The sequence below is a fragment of the Lactuca virosa genome, chromosome 7 (assembly GCF_052849685.1).
Source record: "Lactuca virosa cultivar CGN04683 chromosome 7, Lactuca_virosa_CGN04683_v6, whole genome shotgun sequence".
Taxonomy (NCBI): Eukaryota; Viridiplantae; Streptophyta; class Magnoliopsida; order Asterales; family Asteraceae; genus Lactuca; species Lactuca virosa.
In genome coordinates, this window is record NC_136432.1 from 127697123 (window position 1) to 127715122 (window position 18000).

Below are 18000 nucleotides of genomic sequence, written 5' to 3' on the forward strand. Positions count from 1 at the left end.
GTGCCCAAAGAATTTATGTTCCCCAGAAAGTTCATATATTATTCATAGGAGTTCGGTTTTCAATGGATTGTATATCTACAAATAGCTATCAACGAGATCTACAACTTTCATTTAGACTCCGTCGGCTAGTTTTGAGTTTATTTTTAAAGCTATATTTTTACAGGTTTAGACTGTTAAAGTCTGTTAAAATTTTATAACTCTCTTATATGACATCCGTTCTCGAGTCTCTTTATATCAACGAATACGTATTGACAAGATCTTCAACTGTCGTTTAGATTGTTTTTCCTGACAATTAACCGATTCGAATTTCGGTTTATGAGTCGTATACTAGTACGCTGAAATATTAGAAAAATCGTAACTTCTTTTCATCAAGTCAGATTTAGGCGTTCTTTATATGTATGGAATCCTTGAGAGATATACTATAATTGTGGTTAAGATTATTTATCTTAATTAATCTTCTATCAAAAAGTCAATTTTTAACGCTTATAATATCTTAAGCATCTAGCCCTAATTTGCGGGTGTTACAAAAGCATTTTGTTTATTTTTCTATGTAGGTGGAGACATGATATGACAAAAAAGAGGGAGAGATGCATTTTTTCACAAGGTTTTGATACTCTGAATAAAAAAAGAAAAAGAAATGAGAGATCATATGGGTGGTATTGATAGTTTTCAACACAAAGCAAGAGAAAATTGTGAATTTCTAATGAAAGAAAAGACGTATATTAGTGCAGCCTTTAAGAAGCAAACCAAAATTGAGGAGAGTAACTATTAATTTTGTTTAGGTGCTTCAATTTGGTGTTGTAAATTTTTGTTGAAAAATAGTTTACCATTTCGGGGTCATGATGAGTCGAGTGGTTCCCTTAATAGAGGGCTTTTCCTTGATTTATTATCATTCATGAGAGAGCATAATGAAGGCATTTCCAATGTTACCTTAGAATATGCTCCTCAAAAGAATCAAGTGACGTGCCCGATGACTCAAAAGGAAATTGTTGAATGCTTTTCAATAGAGATAATTTTAAGTATATGCAAAGAAATTGGTAAAGATGTGTTAGATTTATTGGTTGATGAATCTAGTGATGTATCAAAAAGGAAACAAATGGCCATAGTTTTGAAATATGTCGACAATCTTGGAATAGTGAAGGAAAGATTCATTGGAGTTGTGTACGTGAAGGACACATCCTCTTTGACTCTAAAAGTTACCGTAGATGAATTTTTTACCCGTAATGTTGAGTATGTATCATGTAATTAAAACTTTTTCCCCTTATTATGAATTTTATTATTCGTTTTAATGTTTGATATCTTATTTTAACAGTTAAGAGGACAAGGTTACGATGGGGCAAGCAATATGCGAGGTGCATTCAACGGTCTAAAAGTTTTGATTTTACAAGATAATGATTCAGCACATAATGTGCATTGCCTTGCACACCAACTTCAGTTAGTTATTTTAGGTTTAGCAAAGAAACATGATGGTGTTGAAGACTTCTTTGATCAACTTTCTTTGGTGGTTAAAGTGGTAGGTGGTTCATGTAAAAGACGAGACATGTTACAGGAAAGTCAAAGAGAAAAGTTGCAAAGTCAATTGGAAATGGTGAACTTAAAATCAGAAGAGGGTTAAATCAAGAGTGTTCACTTATTTGAGCAGGAGATACAATATGGGGTTGAAATTTCAAAACAATCACGAGTTTGATGAGCATATTTCCGGAGGTTGTTAATGTTCTTGCTTATGTCGAAGAGGAAGGATCCACTTTAAGTAACTGAAATCAATCATTTGGTATCTTAAGATATTTCAAGACACTTGATTTCGTGTTTACTTACATTTGAGGCATGAAATTTTACACCTCACGAATGTTATGTCAAAGCATCTTCAAAAAAAGGATCAAGACATTTTAGAAGCGACTTCCTTGGTTAGAGGGACAATGGATGCATTGAAGTCTTGAAGAGACATGGAGTTTGCTAAACTTTTATCGAAAGTATTCTCCTTTTGTCAAAAATATAATATTAATATTGTAGATATGATGGAAAATTATGTCACATCGAGAGGCCGTATGACTAAAGTCACTAATCAATTTCATTTTAAAGTTAAAATTTTCAACACGGTTATGGATATGCTAATTAAAGAATTCAAGGACCGATTTAGTGAACTTAGCACCTAATTACTAGAATACATGGGGCCTTTGAGTCCTTGTCACTCATTTTGTAAATTTGACAAAACAAAGTTGTTAAAGTTGAGTGAGTTGTATAAAATCGATTTTAATGATACGGAGAGGATGCAACTTGATGGTGAACTTGAGATATATTATCATTCTTTGCATAAATATGTTCGGTTCACTACTTTGCTAGGAATTTCATACCTTTCTCGATTGATGGTGGGAACGGAGAAACATCGGTCTTATCCTATGGTTTATAGGTTGTTAAAGTTGGTTTTGGTTTTACCCGTCGCAACAACAACAATCGAAAGGTTTTTTTTTCTGCGATGAAGCTTTTGAAGACGGATTTGCGTAACAAAATAGGTGATGATTTTTTGAATGATGACATAATTTCTTATGTTGAAAAAGAAGCCCTTACGAAAGTAAAGACCAAAGATGTAATGGGTCGGTTTTAAAAAATGTGTACACATAGATGTCAAATTAAAATATTTAGATGTAATCGATCACTTTAATGTACTAGTACTTTGAAAAAAAATTATGTTGTTACATTTGTTCTGAATTTTTTTTGGTGCCATCGTTATCCTAACTTTCGGCGTCGGCCATTACAAACCACACACCCTAAATCGCATAGGAGGGGTGGTGTTCACTGCGGTAAAAGGTGCCACATAGGATCTTACCGCACTCCAATCCCTCTAGTCTAACACAACATACAACAACCTCCAAAAACCTCAATGATTTAGACAACTTATGTCAATTACTCAACTAGTTAGTGCGATTCAATTATATTATGAGAAAATATTCAAACCCTCGATTCGTACGAAAAGAGATTGAGGCGAAAAAGTGGAACGGAAATAAAAGATACGGACATCATCATGGTGAAAGGAGGATAAAGTAAATTACTTGGGGTGGGTGTGTTGGATTAGGTGTCTACGCCCATAACTATAATTGGTATGTACTTGAACCGAGAGTAGCGTGGTCCATTTCAGGTTGCATTCACCAGGGCAATTTGATTGGATGGATATTTGAGAAAGAGGTTATTTATGATTTATTAATATATTATAAATGTAATATATTAATTGAGGAATCATATTATTTAATTAGTATTGATCAAGAATTAATTTGGAATTAATTTAGTGATCAAAAGAGGCTAATTAAATATACAGGGGCTAATTGTGTAAATCAATGATACATATAGGTTGGGCTAATAATCCATGATTGATTAGTGATGAGCTAAGCTTATGTAAGAATCCATAAAGTGTTAATCCATTACAAGCCCAAGTGTAAGAATTAGGGTTTACACATAACCCTTGGAATTCTACACTATATATATGTAGCCCCTTGGCGTAAAATTGGACACACTAGTCTTCTTAGAGAAACTATAGCCGATTTTGAATGCCTAACCTCTCTCTCAAGTCCTCCATTTGTTCATGGTGTGTTGTGAACCATTTGAGGAATCACACTTGAGTTGCTAAGCTCTTGAAATGTCAAACTCAACAAGCCGCAACAAGAGGTAATATTCTAACTGGTTTTTATGATTCACATATCAATTGTATGCTAGTTATAGGCTTCATGCTTTGGATAATTTTTTTGTTGCATGTATAATTAAAGAAAACTTAGATCCAAAGTATTAGGGTTGTATGTGCACCATAGGAGTGTTATATTACACAAAACCCAATAGGATGTTCTTCGTTGGCATATATTTTTTTGGTCGATTTCTTGTCCATCGTTGTTCACATGAACAAATGAAAGGACACTCTTGTCCGATAACTGAAAAACGAAGACAATAATGAAGATAACTGGAGCCTGTGTATAAATCGATATGTTCTTCTAAGGTTTCTTCCATCCTTCTCCCTTATCTTGAATCCAAATCGATAATCTAATCGATAAGTTTATGTAATTTGTAAGCAATTATAGAGGCATAGAGTAAGAAACATGTTCAAGTAAAGAAATAGGAAAAAAATGAATGATAATTTTACCTTCATCTCTTCATCAACATCGAAGTTCATCTTATTTATCTGCAAAATGAAATGCAACAATCAAAGACACAAAAATAAAAGTCACGATAGATGCAAGTTTGAGAAACCAAGATAGATTAAACCAATAATAAAAAGCTAATATCAAATTGTGCAATGCCTTGTTGGAAGAAAATCGTAAATACAGGGAGAGGAGACCTCATTTTATTCAACCATGGCCAATCGTTCAAGAGAACCGAAAGCTTACCCTACCTCTATTTATATGCAAAGATTTATTGTTCCAAGAAAATAGGAGGAGATTGGATCGTGTAGGTTGGAAACCGTTCACATGAACGTGGTAAAAGAAAAGAGGGATCGCAACAGGAGGAACCATCACCGTTTGGGAAAGTGGGTGTTGGATGGGAAGTTGAAGACGGAGACGTCGTGGGAGGCTGGCATGTGTATGGGAGAAACCGATCGATGGCATGTCTAGGTCAAGAAACCGACTAAGAACTGCCATAAAAACTGCAAATTGAGAGTTTAAATGGTTAGGTTTAAAATTTAAATTGATATGAGGATGAGATTACGACGGCAATTAACAACTGCCCTAATAACGGTTATCCACTAGCCATCGTCAACAGTATTAATAATTATACCGGTAACTTTACCATGAATAATTACACAATATTAATAACTTTACATCATCAACAGTATTAATAATTACACAGTATTAATAATTACACCTGTAACTTTACCATGAAAAAAACACACGTTTTTTAATGTTGTATCACGTTTTATTTTATTTTATTGTTTTTTTTCAATTATGTTTAATTTTTGTTAAAAAGCAACTAATTTATTATAAAAGTTTTATTATTGACCAGTATGATTTGTAAATCACGGTTAAAGATGTAATGTCTCACTTTTTCGTTATAAATCAAAATCGTCGGTATCTAAAAAAAATTCCATCACAACCAATATTATTTTTTATTTTTTTATTTTTTTTGTTTTTAAATTTGAACTCTTTTTTATCTTAAAAAATCAATCTATAAAAATGTATAATCTCTCTCTCTCTCTCTCTCTCTCTCTCTCTCTCTCTCTCTCTCTCTCTCTCTCTCTCTCATATAAGACCATCATATTTTGAGAGACATAGGGACACAATCCTAGCCATTCATTTTGAAAATAAAAAAAAATTTAAAATGCAAAATAAATGAAAATTTTCTTTAAATATTATTTTAGTCATTTTTTATCCAAAAAAAAAACTAAAAATAAAAAAATTACCGTTTTTTTTAAAATATACGTGAAATATTCTATTAGAATATTAAACTGTAAATATTCAAATCGAATTTTTAAAATGTTAAAAAATTCTACTAGAATATTAAAATATAAATATTCAAAAAATTCTAATAGAATATTAGAATATTCTAACAAATCTAAAAATTCAAGTAAAATATTAGAATATTATAACATATCACCAATTTTAGTAGAATATTAGAATATTTTAACATTTTCAAAATTCGATTTGATTATTTACAGTGTAATATTGTATTAGAATATTCCACTCATATTTCGAAAAAAACGGTGATTTTTTTTTTTTTTTAAAATTTTTGAATTTTTTTTTGGATAAATTAAATAACGAAAATAATATTTAAAAAAGATTGTATTTGAGCATTCTGCTTAGCAAATGTTGAAGCGATTGAACCTCTGATCCAACTTCTCATCAGGTTTTTGTACAAACGATCCAAACTCTGATAATAGAGTCGTTTGCAAAGAATGTTCTAAATCAACATCTCTTGAATACAACTCCTTCAGCCTATCCCATTACCTTTTGCAGTATCACATGCACTAACAAGACAAAAAGTGTCTGGAGGAAGAGCAAATCAAATAATTCTCATTGCTTTTATATTGCTCATTAGCTTATTCTTCTCATCCCGTGGAACGTCAGTATGTTTAACAATAAGTTAATTGTAATGCGCCAGAGTCTTGATTTCTTTTCTGGTACCGGTATGCGTGTACGTCTCCTGCGTCATTTCATGCTATAATGTGGAACCATGTTCTTCGATTCCAAGAATTTAATCTTCAAAGTGGAGTGCCCAAACTTCATAATCTTCTTGAAAGAGAATTGGAATCCTTGTCATGGATCCGATGCTGCTTGAGAGATTGAACGAAAGAGAGTGAGGATCTTCATTTGGCATATTATCAAGAATTCACTGAAACAAATATAGAACCAGATGTATAAAACGTGAATTGAGTTCAAGGTAAAAACTAGAGATCTAGATTTGGATTCTACAATCGATTGAGACGATTGAGACAACAAGAACAGATATGAGAATATCGAAAAACCCTAATAAAACCCTTTACTCGACAGAAGAATAGCGAATTGATTACACTATCTCCCGCTCTGATACCAATTGTGAGAACAATAAAGATCGATAGATTCTATAATTATGATGTGAATTAAAGACAAGAACAATATTGATCGAAAATGTGCCGAATGATTAGATTAAAACATCTCTAGAAGAGTTCTCAAATATGGAACTTTTTTGTGACATCATACAAAAACGACGTAACCCTAATAGGTTACATGCACGCTATATACATACAAAAGTACATAGCGGTTCCGAACATGGACAGACCCATTTCAGAATTATACATTTGAAACAACACATAATAAATTCTAACACCCCATTACCGTTATCCTCACTATCTAATCCTAGTATGATGATCTCGAGGGATCTCACTTAAAAGGACTTTTATCCGCAAACACCTATATTTCCTAGTTGATTAGGCACGACAGTACGATAATACTTTGGGTAAACACGGAAACACGACAATACCTTAGTACTTTGGATTGTCACCATAGGCATAGCAATACAATAATACTTTGGTTTAGCATGACAGTACAATAGTACTTTGGATAGGCACAACAAACATGGCATATTATTTCGCACAAATTTCGCTAACCTATCACAACCACTATCTCACACAGCCCTATCATAACCTCTCATTTGTTATTACGCATAGCCTTTCACTACCCAATAATATTATTAATTATAAATATATGATTAAATCAAGAAACAATCATATTGTACAACTACATTAAACACAACAAAGACAACACACATATCAGTTAAGCATTTAGAATACTTGTATTTATGCGTAAGTTTGAAAGTAACTATGCACTCACTTGGCTTAAGTAGATCAATAAGTACAATGACTTGGAATTACTGATAAATCTTATTTATAGGTTCATAATAACGACTATGACTATAACTAAAAGTTACACTTAAATAAAATAAGTGTATCTTAACATACAAAGCACACTAATGAAAACTGGGAATTAAGTAGACAGAACTCTGACTCAAGAGCTCCGAATCGCCGGCTATTAGACACCGCAGGGCTTCGCCCACTAAAAACTTCAGGGATAAAGGGCTTAAAATTGAGAGAAATCAAGAGAGAAACGTTTGGAGGGTGTGAGAATGGTCTGATATTCGACTCCTATTTATAGCTGAATTTGGATTGCACACTGCACACCTGGTCCTACGTGCCACACATTTGGTTGGAAGTGATGACATGTCTTTTTCTGCATGGTGGCACGTGTCGCATTCTGGGAGGAGTGGTAGTGCGCGCGACGCACTCTATCGTTGCACGTGGGTGCGCATAAATAATTTATGTTCCCTATAAATTTCATATCTTCTTTATACAAGCTCTATTTTTAATAGGTTTTATATCCATGCATAACTATCGGCGAGATCTACAACTTTCATTTAGACTTCGTCGTCTAGTTTTGACTACATTTTTAAAGCTATATTTTTAACATGCTTATGCTGTTAAAGTTTGTTACAAATTCATAATTCTCTCATATAACATCCGTTCTCGAATGTCTTTATATCGACGGATAGGTATTGATGAGATCTTCAACTCTCATTTAGATTGTTTTTCCTAATAATCGACTGATTCCAATTTCGGTTTCTGAGTCATATACTGCTATGCTGAATATTAGAAAAATCATAACTTCTTCTCATGAAGTTAGATTTAGGCGTTTTTTATATTTACAGAATCCTTGTCACATATACTATAACTCTGGTTAAGTTTATTTATCTTAATTAATCTTCTATCAAAATCAATTTTAACGCTTATAATATCTTAAGCATCTAGCCCTTATTTGTTGGTGTTACATTTATCTCCCCCCTTAGGATTATTACATCCCATAATCATAAAAAAAGAGGGCTTTTATAATGACTCCGTGATGAAATGATGTAAATCAGTAAACCTAGACTTGAAGAGTCGAAGTGTTGAAAATACTGAAATAGAGTTTCAGAATCGTCAAGTGGAAAGTAATGCGGAAAATAAAGAGTTGTAAATCAAACAAGTTAATGATAAACATTTTATATTCTCAAGATCAATGATTCAAATGTGTCTCATATTCATAAAGATTCGGATACAAGTGTTTGAATGGTAAACACACTAAAACACTCAAATGGCTCTCTGTAAACTAGTCAAAACAACAAATAAGCAAAATGAACAGGAAGAGGCAGTAATTGAGCAACTTTATAATGGAACCAATGGGCCTATTTATAGGATTTAGAAAATCCCATGACATGGATTGACCAATCAGGTGTTGAAACATCATCATGAATTAGTCATCAGTTAACACCTTGCCCTACTTAGCGGAGAATGTATGGAATATTCCAATTCTGTTAGTATTTCATTAGGGTTCCATCCAAATTTTGAGTCTTCATATTTCTTGAGCCTTTTTGATCAACCTTGAAAGTATGATGAGCATCATGAGCATCGTGTTTCTCCATTGTCTTCTAAAATGTCATCAACTTCCAGAATCCTCATTTATCGAAGTTGAGTTGTTTCTTGAATGTTGGAATGTTTCTTAAGCTTGAGGATGTACAAACATGTGTTCATGATGTGTCATTGAGAAATAGGACATGACATCATTGTACATGATGTGTCATGTGAAATACTGATGAGCCATCAACGTGTCCATGTTGCTCCACTTATTTCAGATGAACCACCAATATTCATGTTGATCCATTATTGTCTTGATGAACCATAAAGTTGTGGATGAGCCAACAATGTTTCTGATGAGTCATCAATAGATGATCCATCAATGTGTTGATGCTCAACATATGATCTAGATGTGCGATCTGAGATCATGATTGTCCAACTTGCTTTAAACAAGTGGTCCATGTTCAACAAGTGATCCATGTTAACTTCAAGTGCTCCAATATTTGATTCATCAAACACTTGTTGAATCTTCAGGATCTTCTTTCCTGAAACATTCTTATAATATTTATTAGAAAAATATATATCAATACACAACTTATTTCAAGTGACAATCACATAATAATATTTCCAACAGTTTCCCCCTATGTGATGGTTACTGAAATAAGGAGTCTTAAAAATGTGCAAAATGAAAAATAATGATTTAACATTTTCCCCTCTGCTTCAATGGAATTTTCTGTTGAAGCAGATACACTTAAAAAAACTTTTTCTAAAAAAAAGATTTGAGAGAATATGTTCCTCGAAGTTGAAAGATTTTCTTAGAGAAAATGTAATTGTCAATATGACAATTGGTATGAAAAAAAATTCAAAAAAATTTGGAATTGTTTATTAGTAAAAAATGTTCGAATTTGCATGATCTAGAAAAAAATTGTTTTGTCAAGATAGGAAAGTAAAGTGACAGATATGAATAACTTGCAAACTCATGTTATGTTTTATTTATCTAGAAGTTTGAAGAAAAATCAAGTTTTGAATAAGAGTGAAAGACTTGATCTTTTTCAACATACTGAAAAATAAATAAAAACTTTGGATCATCTGCTAATAATATTTTTTAAGTTTCAAGTGTTTAAAATCTTTTTCTAGGTGGAGTGAGTGTTAAAGTCTGTTAAAAATTCATAACTCTCTTGTATGACATCCGTTCTCAATTGTCTCTATATCGACGAATAGGTATTGACGAGATCTTCAACTCTCGTTTAGATTGTTTTCCTAACAATCGACCCATTCCAAATTCGTTTTATGAGTCGTATACTGCTACGCTGAAATATTAGAAAAATCACAACTTCTTCTCACGAAGTCAGATTTAGGTGTTCTTTATATGTACATAATCCTTGTCACATATACTACAACTCTAGTTAAGATTATTTATCTTAATTAATCTTCTATCAAAAAGTCAAAATTTGACTCTTATAATATCTGAAGTGTCTAGCCATAATTTACGGGTGTTACATTTATCTCCTCCTTAGGATGATTACGTAACGGAATCATAAAAAAAACAGGGCTTGTATAACGACTCTGCACGTTACCAACCCATCCTAGGTAATAACTGTAATTCTTACATCTTTTCTATAGAGTTTCCAACCCTTATACTTTTTGACTTCTGGTGGTGCTCAATCTTGCACCTGCTCTAAATTTGATCTTCATCGGAAACTTCTGCTGCATCTACTTTGATTATCATAACAGACCGATGGGTCATGTTCAAATGACCTCTTGGCTTTTCTGCTGCGTCTACTTTGATTGTCGTACGTTGAAATGGATAGAATCAGGTCTCTTTGAGTCAGACTTCAAGATGGAATATACCTTCCTTCATGTTCTAATGTGATATAATCACATTCTAGCATGTAACACTTCTAGCTACAGGCTGCTTGATCTTAATGACGACTGTGATACCTCTATCGATCACTTCGATTATCTTTTCCTTCAATATCTTGACTTAATTAGGAGGCTACGCTGATCATGGTTCTCTAAACCAATTAACTTACTCCGTAAACTTTTTTTCAAGTCGGACCCGATTCGATATGACCACTAGGGTTGGAATGCATTCATCGTCTTAGTTATTATCGAAGTGATGGTAACGAGAAACAAGAAAAAATAAAGTCAATTACTAGTGCTTTAGTAACTATGTTACTCATCTTGGTCTAAGTATGAATCCTGTGTTTTCGGTAGTACGGGCCCATACTACCTTCCACACCTACTCATACCTGTCCCAAAATTTGTCTCGCAGTCCCCAAGTTATTATTCCTAAAATCACAAAACAATTTTACACACACGAATGTGTCCAAGAAATCATACAAAAAATTCCTAAACTCCACTAGGACTTCTTCCAACCGTATCTTAAATAGCAATTCTGATTCAACTCAGTTGGTGGTGGAAACGCCAGAAGATGGGACGAATAAACGATAGGAGGACTTCATGGATTACACCTAAAGTTATATGCTTCTGCCAATCGAAAGTATACTTCTCCCGTACCAGTCTTATTATTATTAGACGTATTCTAAAGGAAAGATACCACTCTATAGGTATTACTTACGATATCCTCCGATAGGTATCATTCACTATAGTAAGCCTTCTCATTTCCACCATTTGCTTAGTCCGCTACGAGCCTTTACCAGGACATTATATACACCAAAACAGATGTTCGGTGTACCAAGAGGGGAATATAGATAGGGAAGGTTTTGACGTATGATCTTCCTTATCACTCCGAAAAGTTATATGTTAGTTCTAATACCGTAATTAAACGTTTAGAAACTTGAACACATAAAATTTCCAAAGTATAGGTCAACAACAGACCTGAAACCTAATACCACTTTAGATAAGTAACCTATGTCATGCTATAATATAAATCATTTAGCACATAATAGCAACTAAGGCACATTCCCTAACAAATTCTATTACATGTGTCAATTTAGGTATACTACCTAAAATAAAATAGACACTCACCTCAAAATCATTGCTTAACATTTCTAAGTTTAAGTCTAGAAATTCCCTAAAATTCGTAGTTCACTTAATCTAATACTCTTATACCAACTGTGACATCCCCAATTTCACGACCTTTTTTAAAATTTTTGTTTATGGTTTTTTAAAACATTTGTTATTGAAAAATTGGTCCCAAAATATCCTTGACATTATGTAATATCAAAATCAAGGCATTTCAGAAGATTTTGTATTTTAAAAGCCTAGTATGTCATAACTTATACAAGAAACAAAAGCATAAACGGAGGCTTACAAAGTGTCAATATACTAACGATATACATCTCCTTGAATATCTCAACGGATAATTAAGTTATCTATGAGTATCTTCGTAACTCTACCCGTGATACAAGGAAACTGAGTGCGTCAGGCTGCGAAACCTAGTGAGTACATAGGGTTTTCAACCCACAATATTATAATCTTTATATATATATATATATATATATATATATATATATATATATATATATATATATATATATATATATTTATGTATATATAAATTCTTCATCATTCTAATACCCCAACTACCCAATTACAGTTATCCTCACTTTCTAATCCTAGTATGATGATCTCGAGGGATCTCACTTAAAGGACCTTTATCAGCAGACAACTATATTTCCAAGTTGATTAGGTATGGAAGTATTATAATACTTAGGGTAAACACGGCAACATGACAGTACCTTAGTACTTTGGATAGTCACAACAGGAATGACAGTACAATAGTACTTTGGATAGGCACGACAGACACAACTTATTCTTTCGCATGAGTTTATCTAACCTATCACAACCTCTATCTCACTCAATCCTATCATAACCACTCATTTGTTATTTTGCACAACCTTTCACTACCCAATCATATTATTAATTATAAATATATGATTAAATCAAGAAAAAATCATATTGTACAACTACATTAAGCATATCAAAGACATCACACATAATAATTAAGCATTTAGAATACTTGTATGCAGTCATTTGAATTAGGTGTATGACTGGAGAATTCGGCAACGCTACGCCAAACTCATTGACTTTTGTTCTGACCTGACCTAGATATGAATGTCACTAAGTCTTAGTCTTATATTCCTGACGACTAATGATAGTTTAGATTCCTCACTAATCCCGATGTCTACATCAAGATCTATCAAGTAAGGAACAACCAGGTAGGATCATATCGGAGGTAGGGTCTGTTTGGTATACAAAGTATACTGTTTGGAAATCCCACTTTAAGCGCCTCACTAAATCCAGCATATACATCATCCCCGTAAGTAGATCAATTAGTATAATGACTTGGAATTACTGATAAATCTTAGTTATAGTTTCATAATAACAACTATGACTATAATTAAAAGTTACACTTATATAAAATAAGTGTATCTTAACTTAGAGAGCACACTGATGAAAACTAGGAATTAAGCAGACATAACTCTAACTCAAGAGCTCCTAATCGCCGGCTATCAAACACCGCGGGTCTCTGCCGACTAAAAGCTTAAGGAGAAATGCCTTCAAAATTAAGAGAAGTCGTGAGAGAAATGTTTGGAGGGTGTGAGAATGGTCTGAGATTCGACTCATAATTATGTTGAATTTGGACTGGATGTCGCGCACTTGGTTCCATGCGCATGTCGCATTCTGGGTGGAGTGACAATGCATACGACACACTTTGTTCCCTAGAAAGTTAATATGTTCTTCATACGATCTCTATTTTCGATGGGTTTTATATCCACGCGTAGCTTTCGACGAGATCTACAACTTTCATTTAGACTCCGTCGGCTAGATTTGATTTTATTTTTAAAACTAGATTTTTAGAGACTTAGATTGTTAAAGTCTATTAAAAATTCATAGGTCACTTATATGACATCCGTTCTCGACTGTCTTTATATCAAAAGATAGGTGTTGACAATATCTTCAACTCTCGTTTAGATTGTTTTTCCTAACAATCGACCAATTCCAATTTTGGTTTCTGAGCTGTATACTGCGACACTGAAATATTAGAAAAATCAAAACTTCTGCACCCGAATTCAGATTTAGGCATTCTTTATATGTACGGAATCTTTGTCAGATATACTATAACTCTGGTTAAGATTATTTATATTAATTAATCTTCTATCAAAAAGTCAATTTTTAACGCTTATAATATCTTAAGCGTCTAGCCCTAATTTGCGGGTATTACAATTATGCCCCCTTAGGATGATTACATCTCGGAATCAACACCAAAATATGGATTTTATAATGACTCTACATGTTACCAATCCGTCATAGGTAATAACCATAATTCTTACGTATTTTCTATAGAGTTTCCAACTCTTAGAATTTTTGACTATTGGTGGTGCTCAATCTTGCACCTGCTTTAAATTTGATCTTCATCCGAAACTTCTACTCCATATACTATGTTTATCATAACAGACCGATGAGTCATTTTTGAACGAGCTCTCATTGTACGATGCACATGGCTAGACTCAGGTCTCTCTGAGTCAGACTTTAGGATGGTAGATACCTTCCTTCATGTTCTAATGTGATATAATCACATTCTAGCGTATAACACTTCTAGCTACATGCTTCTTGATATCAATGACGACTGTAATACCTCTATCAATCGCTACGATTATCTTTTCTTTCAATCTTTTGAATTAAGTAGGACGCTACACCGATAATGGTTCTCTGAACCAATTAATTTACTCCGCAGACTTTTTCTCAAGTCGGACTCGATTCGATATGACCAATAGGGTCGGAATGCATTCATCCTCTTAGTTATTAGCGAAATGACGGTAACGACAGACATGAACAAATCAAAGTTAAATTTTAATGCTTTAGTAACTTTGTGACTTATCTTAGTTTAAGTATGAATCTTGTGTTTCTTTATGTATGCTGTAGTACAGGCCCACACTACCTTCCACACCTACTCATATCTGTCCAAAAATTTGTCTTGCAGTCCCCAAGTTCATATTCCTAAAATCACAAATCAATTTAACACACACGAATGTTTCACTCAATCATAAATAAATTCCTAGAATCCACTAGGACTTCTTCCTGGCGTTTCTTTAATAGCACTTATGCTTCAACTCGGTTGGTGGTGGAAACACCAGATGATGGGACGAGTAGACGATGGGAGAACTTCATGGATTACTGTAACATGTCGTTTGTTAAATAAATAAATATATAAAAGTGATGAAAGAATAGTAGCCCTAAAATCCATAATAATTTAGCAAGGCTTTGGTTTTGGGGGTTAAAAGTTTTAATTGAGAGTTTGGGTGTTAAAATTTAATTCCCGGATTAGTTTGTAAAGAATTTTGGAGGTTGAGGCTTGTTTGGTAAATTCTGGATTTAAATAGAAATAAAATCTTGAAGGAAGGGGCTAAATGGTAAGTTTGGGACCTAAATTGAAATGAATTTATGGAATCAGGGGCTAAAAGGTAAGTGTTGGTTTAAAGCTGAAAAGATTTGATGAGGAGGGTCTGATTTCGAAAATATGGGTAAAGTTGAAATAAGACACGAGTTTAACCCTGTATCTTTTTCTTTCCCTCTCGTTGGAGTATTGAAACCCTAATCGCTATACTCCAGCCGCCACCACCATTGGTAACAGCTTCAACCGCCAACCTCGTGTTCAGTCGCCACTATGTCGATGTGCCGTCCGCCGCTCGCTACCGTGCTGTTAAAGCGCCGTCACCACCACCCGCTGCCAGCAACGCCGCAAACCACCGAGAGATGCGTCGTAGACCGCAGGAGGTGCTGTGTTCGTCGTGGAGGGCCGGGAGCCACTAAAAACGCATGGTAAATCCACATGCAACTCATCTTTTCTCGTTCTCTCGTTCTTTTCTGTAGATACGACATCAGAGACGTCGTTACAGTCGTCGGTGGCCATTGGGCCGTTGTTCTCGTCTTTTCCGGCGACGCCTGCCGCTAAGGCGGTGGCTGTATAAGTGTATGTTCGAGTGTACATGCTGGTTGCCATATTCATGGGGTCATAGGTGCGATTTTTGGCTGGAAAACCCACCGCCACCACCATGAGGTGGTGGCTGCCACTGTTTGCTGCCGTTTTCTGTCGCCTGTTGCCGCCACCAGCCATCGTGGGAGGTGGCTGTGTGTGTGTATATTACATGGGTGTCTTAATGGTGAATGTATATGAGTTTTTCTTAGTCAAAAGTGAAGAAGATTACCGCCACCACCGTGAGTTTTTCTTAGTCAAAAGTGAATGTATATGAGTTTTTCTTAGTCAAAAGTGAAGAAGATCACCGACCACCACTGCCCGAGGTGGCAGTGGGTGGTGCTCGGCCTAGTAGAACCCTAATGGACCTAAAATCTTAATGTTGGACTTGGTTGGCTCGTGTTTGGGTTAGAAACCCTAATTAGGGTTTAGAAAACCCTAATTTTGGGTTTGTTAGTTTGGACCTATCGGGACCCGCGTTATGGGCCATTAGAATTGAAATTTGAATTATGCCCAATTACACTGTATGATTGACCTAGTAGATTGAGGGACTTAATGGATTAAGTGTTTCTAATTAATCCCAATTGTCATTTCATGTGAAAACCCTAATTGTGTTGGGTTTAGAGTTGGCCTTTCTGTTGGGCCTAGATGTTTGGACTCTTGATGGGCTAACTATTAATAAGTAAATGGACTAGAATAATTGGATTGGGCTTCAGGATAAGGCCCATTGGACATGCTTGGGCCCAACTGGGAAAATTGGGCCATAGATAGGCCATAGATGGGCCTTGATGATTATGAGATATTGGACCATCAGAATGTCAAGTGTTGGACCAAGAATAAATGGTTGGGACTTAAGGCATGACCATGTAGAGGTTTGGGCCCAATTTAGAGAATTGGGCCATAGTTGGGCTTTGGTTGATTATCAGACTATTGGGCCTTTGGATTGGGCCTTGGGGCTTGAATCAAGCTAAGTTAGGGGTAAAGTAGTCTTTTACCCCAAGCAGGGACTTATGGATATGTTTTGGGATCCAATTATTAATTGGATTTATTTTGATGTTAACAACTTGGGGATCTGTCAGTCAGCAGCCCGAGATTTATTCGTGAGACTTCAGCAGTGCGATGTGAGTTTTCCTTCAGTAGGAACGTGTCTAAGGCACCAAGGCCGGCCCACATATATATGTGATATGTTAGTAGCTGAGTGTGGGCGGGGCCCATATCTCATTATTACCAGAGTATAGATACCAGTCATATTGTTGGATTGCTATACTTGTTGTCTGTGTGATACTTGTATATGTTCGTTTATATATGTGAGTGTGGGCGGGGCCCGTATCTCATTATTAGCTGAGTGTGGGTGGGGCCCGTCTCTCATTATTATTTGAGTATGGTTATTGGTATAATGGTAGGTTGTGTATTCGTTATCTGTGTGATACTTGTATGTGTTTGTTTATGTATGTGAGTGTGGGCGGGGCCCGTATCTCCTAGTCAACGGAGTGTGGGCGGGGCCCGTATCTCCTAGTCAACGGAGTGTGGGCGGGGTCCGTATCTCCTAGTGAGCGGAGTGTGGGAGGGGCCCGTATCTCCTAGTCAGCGGAGTGTGGGCGGGGTCCATATCTCCTTGTCAGCGGAGTGTGGGTGGGGCCCGTATCTCCTAGTCAGTGAGTGTGGGCGGGGCCCGTATCTCCTAGTTAGCGAAGTGTGGGCGGGGCCCGTATCTCCCAGTTAGCGGAGTGTGGGTGGGGCCCGTATCTCCTAGTGAGCGGAGTGTGGGAGGGGCCCGTATCTCCTAGTCAGCGGAGTGTGGGCGGGGTCCGTATCTCCTTGTCAGCGGAGTGTGGGTGGGGCCCGTATCTCCTAGTCAGTGAGTGTGGGCGGGGCCCGTATCTCCTAGTTAGCGAAGTGTGGGCGGGGCCCGTATCTCCCAGTTAGCGGAGTGTGGGTGGGGCCCGTATCTCCTAGTTAGCGGAGTGTGGGCGGGGCCCGTATCTCCTAGTTAGCGGAGTGTGAGCGGGGCCCGTATCTCCTAATTAGCGGAGTGTGGGTGGGGCCCGTATCTCCTAGTTAGCAGAGTGTGGGCGGGGCCCGGATCTCCTAGTCAGTAGAGTATGGGCAGGGCCCATATCTTTTAGTCATCGGAGTGTGGGTGGGGCTCGTATCTCCTAGTTAGCGGAGTGTAGGCAGGGCCCGTATCTCCTAGTTAGTGGAGTGTGGTCGGGGCCCGTAT

General features: G+C 35.8%; 1 protein-coding gene and 1 long non-coding RNA gene across 2 annotated transcripts; one reads left to right on the top strand and one right to left on the bottom strand.

Moving 5' to 3' along the window:
- Nucleotides 1–970: 970 nt before the first annotated feature.
- Nucleotides 971–1615, top strand: LOC145127126 (uncharacterized). The gene is made up of 2 exons (XM_079062379.1): nt 971–1201; nt 1313–1615. Exons 1-2 carry the CDS (start codon nt 971–973, stop codon nt 1613–1615), a joined length of 534 nt encoding a protein of 177 aa, XP_078918505.1.
- Nucleotides 1616–3422: 1807 nt separating this feature from the next.
- On the bottom strand, nt 3423–4338 carry LOC145123755 (uncharacterized). Its single transcript, XR_013715286.1, has 3 exons — nt 4319–4338; nt 4124–4162; nt 3423–4023 (listed from the first exon to the last, which is right to left on the bottom strand). It is a non-coding gene; the product is annotated as an uncharacterized LOC145123755 (long non-coding RNA).
- Nucleotides 4339–18000: the final 13662 nt, after the last annotated feature.